Genomic DNA, 11099 nt, shown 5'->3' on the forward strand with positions numbered 1-11099 from the left:
CAACAATCCAATCATGAAATGGGCAAAGTCATGAATATAAATCTCACAGAGGAAGACATAGACATGGCCAACAAGCACATGAGGAAATGCACCGCATCACTGGCCATCAGGGAAATACAAAACAAAACCACCAGGAGATCCTAACTCACACCAGTGAGAATGGTGAAAATGAACAAGATGGGATACCACAAATGTTGGAGAGGATGTGGAGAGAGAGGAACCCTCTTGAACTGTGGTGGGAATGCAGCCACTCTGGAAAACTGTGTGGAGGTTCCTCAAAGAGAGAAAAATAGACCTGCCCTAGAACCCAGCAATTGCACTGCTGGGGATTTACCCCAAAGATACAGATGCAGTGAAACGGTGGGTCACCTACACCCCAATGTTTCTAGCAGCAATGTCCACAGTAGCCAAACTGTGGAAGGAGCCTTGATGCCCATTGAAAGATGATGGATAAAGAAGCTGTGGTCTATGTATACAATGGGATATTCCTCAGCCATTAGAAATGACAAATACCTACCATTTGCTTCAATGTGGATGGAACTGGAGGGTATTATGGTGAGTGAAGTAAGTCAATCAGAGAAGGACAATCATCATATGGTCTCACTCATACGGGGAATATAAAAATTGTGAACGGGATTAAAGAGAAAGGAGGGGAACTGAATGGGAAATAACCGAGAAAGTGACAGAACATGGAGGCTCCTGGTTCTGGGAAACCAACAAGGGGTGGTGGAAAGGGAGGTGGGTGGAGGGAATGGTGACTGGGTGACGGGCACTGAGGGGGGCATCTGACAGGATGAGCGCTGGATGTTATGCTATTTGTTGGCAAATTGAACTCCAATAAAAACATAAAAAAGCCTCAATACTCTATTTTCAATAATGGATAGAACAACAAAACTAAGTATCAGCAAGGAAATAATAGATGTGAACAGTATTATAAACTTCACAGGGATTATACAGCATAACCAAGTGAGAGTTATCCAGGAATACGAGAGTAGGCCAATATACAAAAAGAAAAAAAATCCCTCCATATAATACACCATAGACATGGAATTCAGGGGGAAAATCTACGTGATCATCTTAGGAGATCCAAAAAAGTACAAATCATTGTGGAAAGATGAAGAGGACCCACATCAATGTGAAGATATCCCATGATCATGGACCGGAGGACTTACTAATGTCTAGATGTAGTACTCCTCATGTTTACATATAGATTCAATGTAATCCTATCAAACTCCAATTACCGTTTTATATTTCGTGGTGGTTTTTTTTTTTTGGCAAAAATTGACCCAAATGGCTGAAAAAATATATGAAGAGAGCAAAGTAAGAGGCCTGACACTTCCTGATTTCAAAACTGACTTTGATGCAGAACAGTGTTGTGCTTGCATGAGGATAGACATAGAGCCAAGGAAACGAATCAAATACAGAAATAAACTCACCTGTGATTTTCAACGAGGGGCCCAAGGGCACCATCCAACAGTGAGAAAAGAGTATTTTTCATAAATGTTGAGGAAAAAAGTCTATAATCCACATGCAAAAGAATGAATTAAGAGCTTTACCTCACACCACATACAAAAATTAACTCAAAATGGACAAATACCTAAATGCATGTGCTAAAACTATAAAACTATCAGGGGTGAACTAGACATCAGTGTTAATTATTGTGACTTTGGATTCGTCAGCAAATTCCTATATGACATCAAAGTACAGACTACAAAATAGGAGAATCAAAACTAAAATATGATAAAATAGACAAATTGAACTTCGTGTAAATTAAAATCTTGTGCATCAAAGGACACTCTCAAGACGAAGACAAAAATCTATATTAAGGTAAATACTTTTGACAATTGATACATATCTAATAAGGATAAAATATCCATGGAATATAGAGAATTCCTCCAACTCAGCAACAAAAACACAGTCAAATGTTTAACTGGGCAAAGGTTTTGTTTGCATGGGCATTTCTCGAAAGATACATACAACTGCCCAATAAGTTCAAGAGACATAATTCAATGTCGTTAGTCAAGAGGGAACTGTGGAACAAAACCACTATGAGATTTCACTTTGTCTGTTAGGATGGTTACAATTATTTTTAAAGACTGAGAAGAACAAGGGTTGGTGAGAATTTGGAAAATAGAACCTTCATATCCGGCAGGTAAAAATATAAGAGTGGCACAGCCTCTGTAGAAAGTGGTCTTGCCATCCCTCAAAAAGTTAGACACAGGGTTTCCCTACGACCCACCCTAATCCACATATAGGGATATGCCCAGGAGAGTTGACAATATACGTTCACACACAAGCCTGTTCACAAGTGTTCATAGCAGCAATATTCGTAATAGCTAAAAAGCTAATGGAAGCCGAATGTCCATCAAATGGTGAAGAGATAAACAAAATGTGAAATATTCATACAGCAAAACAATATTCATCCACAAAAGAAATAAAGTTCTTGTGTGTGGGGGGGGGGGTTAGGGAGGGAGCACACAGGTGAGCAAGAGGAGGGGCAGAGGGAGAGAAGGGGAGGGGGGAATCTTAAGCAGAATCTGGGCCCAGCATGGAGCCCAATATGGGGCTTGACTCACAACTCTGAGATCATGAGCTGAGCCGAAATCAAGAGTCGGATGCTGAACTGACCGAACCACCCAAGTTCCCTGAAAGAAAGAAAGTTCTAGTACAAGATACACCATGGATGAACCTTGAAAAAATTATACTAAATAAATGAAGCTTGGCACAAAAGCCTGAATATTCTGTAAATTCTTTTTATAAAATATGCAGAAGAGGGACAGAAGTGCATTTGTATTTGCCAAAATATGGTTGGGAGAGGGAAGGGAGTGTGCTGATGGGAATAGGGTTTCTTTGGGTGATGAAACTCTTCTGGAACCAGAGAGATGAGCACTGTGGATACTTTAAAAATTAAGGACCATGCTTAATGGTACACTTTGAACTGGTAAAAATGTCGTGTGATCTTTGTTCCTCAATTCAAAATTTTATTTATTTATTTTTTAAAATAAATTTATTTTTTATTGGTGTTCAATTTGCCAACATACAGAATAACACCCAGTGCTCATCCCGTCAAGTGCCCCTGTGAGTGCCCGCCACCCAGTCACCCCCTCCCTCTGCCCTCCTCCCCTTCCACCACCCCTAGTTCGTTTTACAGTGTTAGGAGTCTTTCATGTTCTGTCTCCCTTTCTGATATTTCTCACTTATTTTTTCTCCTTTCCCCTTTATTCCCTTTCACTATTTTTTATATTCCCCAAATTTAAAAATTTAGAAAAAGAAACAATGAAGGTCGATGAGCACTGGGTGTTTTTTTGTATGTTGGTAAATTGAACACCAATAAAAATTAATTAAAAAAAAATAAAAAATAAAAATAAAAATAAAAAAAAAAGAAACTATGAAGGTGAAATAAGAACATTTACCAGCATTTTATTTTTTAATTTTTGTGTAGATTTATTTTTTATTGGTCTTCAATTTGCCAACATATAGAAGAACACCCAGGGCTCCTCCCATCAAGTGCTCCCCTCAGTGCCCGTCAGGCAGTCACCCAACCCCCCACCCACCTCCCTTTCTACCACCCCTAGTTCGTTCCCCAGAGTTAGGAGTCTCTCATGTTCTGTCTCCCTTCTCTGATATTTCCCACTCATTTTTTCTCTTTTACCCTTTATTCACTTTCACTATTTTTTATATTACCCAAATGAATGAGACCATATAATGTTTGTCCTTCTCTGATTGACTTATTTCACTCAGAATAATACGCCCCAGTTCCATCCACGTCGAAGAAAATCTTGTCAGCCTTTTAAACTGAGAGAATTTAATTGAAGCATATCAAATGTATAAAAACTCATGAGTTTCTAATACTGAAAATAAAACCCCCTTCATTGGCTTCTTTGGAGTATGGTGCAGAGGGAAGCCACACAGTGACCCTCATACTGAGGAAATCAATGTTTAGAGGGATTTTTCCATTACAGAATATTGCAACTAATAAATGAAAATTGAAGTACAGAATTTGAATATTATCATCTGATAAACCCATAATGAAACAACGAGTTTAGGTAAGATTACCTATGGCTACTGTTACTCCAGGACAAGAGATGCAGCCAGGTGGACCTCTCAGTGGAAGTACACGCAACACTTACGAAATATTCCTGCCAGAAAAATCAATCATGAGTCCGACTGAGCCTCTGGGACCGACCAGTTACTGGAAATATAAGGACCAATAGAATATGCTAATCAACCCTACAGGGACAAGGTCGGCAAAATCTGTCGTGTGTGAGAAACTTTGCAGGATAAACCATGTGTTTGTTCAATAAAGAAGGTGAGTAATAATATTGAAATGAAAATAGAGGGACAGGAAGCCAGGGATGAGAGGCTTTAGGGGCATCATGAGAACATGGAGTAAGGATGTTATGAATCCTGTTCCAAAACACACCAGAAAGGACAAATGAGTCAATCAGGACAATTGAAGCACTAAATGGCAATTCTATAATATTAGGAATTCATTATTAATTGTTTAAAGGATAATAGTAACATAAGAGTTGTCTTTCTTTAAAGTCTTCACTGTTTAAAGGAGGTAGTTATCATGGGCTCTAGATTGATAATGTTGAAGTTGGTGGGTGCGATAGGTCATCCATTACTGCTCTAGTTTCATGTCCGTGTGTTTGAGAACAGCCATAATAAAGAGAGGCATGCATCTAAACATAAATAAAATAAAACTAAGTGAAGAGAATTTGTCTCACACAGGAGGTAAAGTAGACGTGACCTTTAGGTAGCAGGAAACTGACCTTGGGGGTGAGGGGAGCTCAGAGATGGCAGAAAGAATGAAGATTATAAAAAAGGGCCCCAATATGGATACCCCTAAATAAATACAGATTTTATGCAGTGCACATCAGGTTGAAAATGCAGAAAGTAAAGTACACCACACCAAAGACAGGTAATTGGGAGTAAATACGTAGAGTTGAAAGGGTTTCCTCATTGTTCAGGGAGTCAGTAACTATACTAACGTAGGTTGTATTAGGTCAATAATGTAAGTTGTAATCTGTTTGCCACCCCTAACAAAAGAAAAAAAGAGCAAATGGAAGTAAAACTTAGAGCTAATATAATAAAGGTGGAATAATACTTTTCAATGAAGATTTAAAAAAAGGAGAAAGAAATAAAGAGCACTAAAGAGCACTGGGTGTTTCTCTGTATGTTGGTAAATTGAACACCAATAAAAATTAATTTAAAAAAAATAAAGAGCACTAAAGAACATGGTATACATAAAGCCTAAATTTATCTGTATCATGTGAAGGACTAAACTGTCTCGTGTACAACATGATTAAAGTGACATCTCCAATGAAAAGTTGTGCACTAGTATCCAGGTTGAAGAAACAAAACTGAAAAATATGCAATCGGAGAAGGACAAACATTATGTGTTCTCATTCATTTGGGGAATATAAATAATAGTGAAAGGGAATAGACGGGAAGGGAGATGAAATGGGTAGGAAATATCAGAAAGGGAGACAGAACATAAAGACTCCTAACTCTGGGAAACGAACTTGGGGTGGTGGGAGGGCAGGAGGGCGGGGGGTGGGGGTGACTCGGTGACGGGCACTGAGGCGGGCACTTGGCGGGATGAGTGCTGGGTGTTATTCTGTATGTTGGCAAATTGAACACCAGTAAAAAATAAATTCATTATTAAAAATAATATGCAATCTTAAGAGATATAAAAAGCAAACATAAAATGTTGAAAATGAAAGTGATGGGAACATACACAGCAAAATAATATTTTAGCAAAAACCACACGCCACCACAGTTGCTATACTAGCCCAATAGCCGACTTCAAATTGGAAAATCAGCTGAGAAGAGGACACTTCACAGTGATGAGAAACATTTGGTTCCCCCAAGACAGGCAACCGTGTTAAACGTGTGAGCACCTGCCAGAAGAGCCTCAGGATATACAAAACAAAACTGGTCACTTATGGGAGAAAAGTACAAATCCACAACTATGTGAGAGATTTTAACCCCCTCCCTTGGAACTGATAGAACAATCACACAAGGTGCCAACCTGGATACGGAACGTTTAGGCAGTAACATAGAGACGATAACCTAATGGAGCACAGCACCCAACAGCAGGATGTATATTCTTTGTTTTCTTTTTCCTAAAGATTTTGTTTAAAGTCCAGTATAGTTAAGAGAGTATAATATTAGTTTCAGGTGTACAGTGTAGTGATTCAGCCCTTCTATACAGCACCTGATGCTCATCACGACAGGTGCGCTCCTTCATCCCCATCGCCTGGAGCCCCCCATCCCCCGCCTCTCTTACCCTCAGTGTGTTCTCTGTAGTTCAGAGTGTTTTCTGGTTTGCTTCTTTCCTTTCTTCCCCTATGTTCATTTGTTTTGTTTCTGAAATTCCACACATGAGTGAGATCATATGATAATTGTTTTTCTCTGACTTCATTCACTTAGCATAGGACCCTCTATATCCACCCATGTTATTGTAAATGGCAAGGCTTCATGGGTTTTTATGGCTGAGTAATACTGCAATGCACGTATATATCACCTCTTTATCAATCAGTCAGAGGATGTACATTATTTTCAAGAGTATAAAGAACATATTAACACATTGGTTATGTTCTGGATTCATTGCAGCTTTCAACAAATTTCAAAGGACTGAAGGTGTAAAAAATATATTTGTGTGCAATTTATATGAAACCAAGCCAAAGGTAAATCACAAATAGAGCATTTTAAAATCCTCATGTATTTTTAATTTTAAAAATACTTCTAAGTAAGCCATGGTTGTAAACAAGAATTTTGAAATATAGAAATTGCATAAGACGAGTAACAAAAGTAGCAGTTTGGATGCATTATCGTCTGTGTTTAAAGACAAATTTATAGGCTAAAGTCCACATGTAAGAAAAGCAGAAAAACAGGAAATAGTATTCATCTGAGAATATTATAAAAATAATTGTTAATGAAATCCCAAGGTCTCATTCATTTGGGGAATATAAATAATAGTGAAATGGAATAGAGGGGAAGGGAGAAGAAATGGGTAGGAAATATCAGAAAGAGAGACAGAACATGGAAGACTCCTCACTCTGGGAAATGAACTAGGGGTGGTGGAAGGTGAGGAGGGCGGGTGGAAGGAAAAGGGAGGAGGGCGGGGGATGGGAGTGACTGGGTGGTGGGCAGTGAGATGGGCACTTGACAGGATGAGCACTGGGTGTTATTCTGTATGTTGGCAAATTGAACACCAATAAAAAATAAATTTATATTAAAAAGAAAGGTCTTGTATCCAAAAAAAGGAAAGAAAAGAAAAGAAAAGAAAAGAAAAGAAATCCCAAGAAAATGGAAGGGAAGAAAGTAAAGAAGAAAATTTACTAAATACAAAAGAGACATACACCAGAAAGATGTTATAGCAAAAGGTGATAATTTGGGATGACTGATTGAATAACAGGACTTTGAGGGATGAAGGAGAAAAGGCGAAATTACTGAGGTCGGGAATTAAAGGACGATATCAGTGAGATCCTTGAATCGGAGTGGATCGTGACAGAGTGTTTTCATAAATTGAAAAGTTGTGGAATTTGCAACTCAGTGCTTGTCTAGACAACCCCATTTACCAAACAGGTGGGTAGTCTATGGAAAAGTAAAAAATCTGGGTCAATTAAGAGTCATAGGCTAACCACTGAGATTTGGCTCTTATCTCATACTAGACACACAAAACAGTCCAGGCTGAATGCAGAGTTAGATTTGAAAGCAAAATAGTGATGAGAATAGAGAAGACCCTCCAGGTCCTCAAGCAGGAAAGTGCCTCCCAAATATCCTGTGCAGGGAGCAAAAAGGAGTAAAGCACGAAGGAAATACCTTGTGGATGGAGCTACATGAAAATCGAGAGAGTCTGCAGAGTGTGTCAAGGCAGAGCACAGCTTGGGAAGGCACACTGCAATACGGGAGGGAAAGGACTTGTCTGCACAATATACACATAATCCTTGACCCGCAAGAATAAGACAACCCTGTAGAAATACAGGCGAGAGACAGGTAGAAGTGATGTGCAGAGGAGAGGAGCCAAACGTGCTGGACACATTTGAAATGTGTCCTGTCTCCCCACGGGTTCTCCGTCACCTCTCTGAAGTGACTGTTTCCTGTTTGTGCCATCAGCAACCTGGTGACACCCCCCCTCACTGCCTGTGTCCCATCATATTGCACATGTTTGTTGTCATGTCTGCCTTCCTGCAGAGCCATGAGCTCCCCTGGGCTGGCCTTGAACTACACTCTTTCTGCATCCCCCACCCTGTGGCCATGTCCCTTAGAAGTGTGTTCTCACTTCTCTGGTGAGCTGCTGATTTGAGCCTGAGAAATACATTTCAGGTCACGAGGGAGCCTGGTGCTGTGATCCTCTGATTATAATGAAAAGCTGTTCCTTCAGATGGAATGACCCTGAAACCAAATAGTGCTGGCCAGGGCAGGAGTGGGGTCACCCCTTCAGCTGCTGAGGCAAGCCCTGCTGAGTGCTTCCTGCCTACCATAGCTCTGATGCCCCCCTTACACACTTGGTGTCCTTCATACCCTGGACCCCTGAGGGATGGCTCCTTGACCCTTACCTCCTCTAGGTGAGGGTCATGACTGCTGAAGGTCACACAGCCCATGTCTGTGCAGATGATGATGAGATCAGCTTGTAGAACTGTCAACCCTCCTTAGCTTTGGGTTCCCATGCAATGAAGAGAGTGTTGGGAGGGGGCAGAGGAGGGTCTTGGGGTCACAGGGGCTATGTGGACGGGTGCTCCATGTTCAAGCCTCAGGAGCTCCTGGTTTCTGGTAGAAGCAGAGGAGGAAATGGCCTCAGCTCACTTCAGCTGCCACATCTTGTTGCTTCATCCAGGCAGTAGTGCAAGGACACGCACCTTGGGGTCATGGGGCTGGGAAGGTCTCTCCTCCGGAACTGCTGGGACTTGGAGCCTTGAATGGCCAATTAGGTGAGCTTGTTTGTCTTCTGGCCTCAGGAGTGCACTGGGACTCCCAGTTCCCCTGGGTACCAGTGTCATCAAGCTCTGTATGAACCCATCTGCCCCTACACGGCCAGGCTTCAAAGCCCAGAAGTCTCTCTGGGCCTCATGTGTGAGCAGAAGAGAATCATAGACATCATGTGCCCACCTTAATGCCCGTCATCCGGTTACCCCATTCCCCATACCCTCCACTGCAGCAACCATTAATTTCTTTCCTATATGGAAGACTCATTTTTTTAACAATTTTATTCAGAAGAGAGCACTTGACCTAGGAACTACCACTTAATCCTTTTTTCAGGACACAGTAATTATTGTTGGTTGTAGATACAGGGTACAGCCCATCTCTAAAGCTTATTTTTTTATGACAGCAGTTTATGTTTGTTACATAATAACTCCATCACCCCACCTATGGCAATCTCCGTATCCTCCATCAAGGTTGCAGGACACATTGACTCCCTTCAGCACATCCTCCACATGGCCATGTGTTTCTGGCCCCGCCTCCGCAGGGCCTCCTTCACATCCTTGTTTCGCCGACTGTAGATGAGGGGATTGAGCATTGGGATGACCAGCGTGTAGAAGACAGAGACCACCTTGCCCTGCTCCATGGACTCAATTGCTCCTGGCTGGGCATACATGACAAAGAGAGTCCCAAAAAAGAGGGTCACTGCAGTCATGTGGGAGCCACAGGTGGAGAAGATCTTGCGTCTCCCAGCTCCTGATCCCATCCTCAGGATGGTCACTGTGATGTAGCCATAGGAGATGAGGATCACAATCGTCACAGCCACAATGAGGAGCCCACAGATGCCAAACAAGAGAAGTTCATTGATGGCTGTGTTGCCACAGGCGATCTGGAGCAGAGGGGGCACATCACAGAAGAAGTGGTTGATGCGGTTGGAGCTGCAGAATGGGAGGTGGAATGTGAAGCTGGTCTGCACAACAGAGTTGAAGCAGCCTCCACAGTAGGCGCCCAGCACCAGGCGAGTGCAGGCAGACTGGCACATGGTGATGGGGTAGCGCAAGGGGCTACAGATGGCCATGAAGCGGTCGTAGGCCATGACACCCAGGAGGAAGCCTTCAGTTGTGGCCATCAGGCATAAAATAAAAAACTGGGTGGCACATCCTGCAAAGGTGATGACCTTGGATGAGGAGAAGAGGTTGGCCAGTGCATTGGGGGCGATCACAGATGAGTAGCACAAGTCCACGAAGGAGAGGTTCTTGAGGAAGAAGTACATTGGGGAGTGCAGTTGGGCATCCAGGGTGAAAACAATGATCATGAGGAGGTTACCCAGGACAGTCACCATGTACAGGGCCAGGAATACAGCAAAGAGAAGGGCCTGAGTCTCAAGGCCACCTGCAAATCCCTCCAGCACAAAATCTTGAACGTAGACCTTGGAGAGGTTTCCATTACTCTGCAATGGCATGAGCCTCGGTCCTCCAGAGGGGAATTACCCCTTTGTGTTGGCAGATTAAGTGGGTCAAGCTAAACTCCCTGCAGGACACTATTTAGAAAGATAAACAACAACAGTCAAAAATCTGGTTAAAGGTATAATGGAGTTAATGGTTTAGCAAAGAATTAATAAACAATATTCAAGATAAACGCGTTGGTCCAGTGATATCAGTACTGCGCATTTCTTCTTCCCTTGATTCCTAAGTCTTTGTGAAGCAGAATCTGAAAGGCAATTGGTTAAGCAGAGAGATTTTGCCTGTCTTGCAGAGTTCATGCTGACAGTGGTTGGTTACTACGAACCAGCCAGGATGCACCATGGGAGTGAGTTAAATCAGGAGTAAGTATGCAGCTGAGCTTCTGACCATTTCAATCACTGAAAGTATATTAAGATACGATCTGCATGCTATGCTCGAAAACTCTGCAAAAATTAATATATATCGAGTTGAAGACATGTTATTCTAGACTGCAGATGTTTTCTCTAAAAGCTTTTTGTAATTACTGCCAGACAGAATTAAGAAATAGAATTCCTGAAATAAAAATTAAAATTACCTGACCATAGAGAAACCCCAAGAGGTTTCCGATTTTGGTGTAACACATATGTAAATTTTAATAAAGTTATTATTTTAAAGAATGAAAGATGAGGAATGCCTGGGTGGTTCAGTGGTTAGGGCCTGCCTTTG

General features: G+C 41.7%; 1 protein-coding gene across 1 annotated transcript; it reads right to left on the reverse strand.

Moving 5' to 3' along the window:
• Window positions 1-9430: 9430 nt before the first annotated feature.
• On the reverse strand, window positions 9431-10393 carry LOC140593800 (olfactory receptor 9S13-like). Its single transcript, XM_072718879.1, has one exon. It carries the CDS (start codon window positions 10391-10393, stop codon window positions 9431-9433), a length of 963 nt encoding a protein of 320 aa, XP_072574980.1.
• Window positions 10394-11099: the final 706 nt, after the last annotated feature.

The sequence above is a fragment of the Vulpes vulpes genome, chromosome 9 (assembly GCF_048418805.1).
Source record: "Vulpes vulpes isolate BD-2025 chromosome 9, VulVul3, whole genome shotgun sequence".
Classification (NCBI taxonomy): Eukaryota; Metazoa; Chordata; class Mammalia; order Carnivora; family Canidae; genus Vulpes; species Vulpes vulpes.

Excerpts from the sequence above, each read along its gene's own strand:
- LOC140593800 (XM_072718879.1), bottom strand. The coding sequence starts at position 10,393 with ATGCCATTGCAGAGTAATGGAAACCTCTCCAAGGTCTACGTTCAAGAT.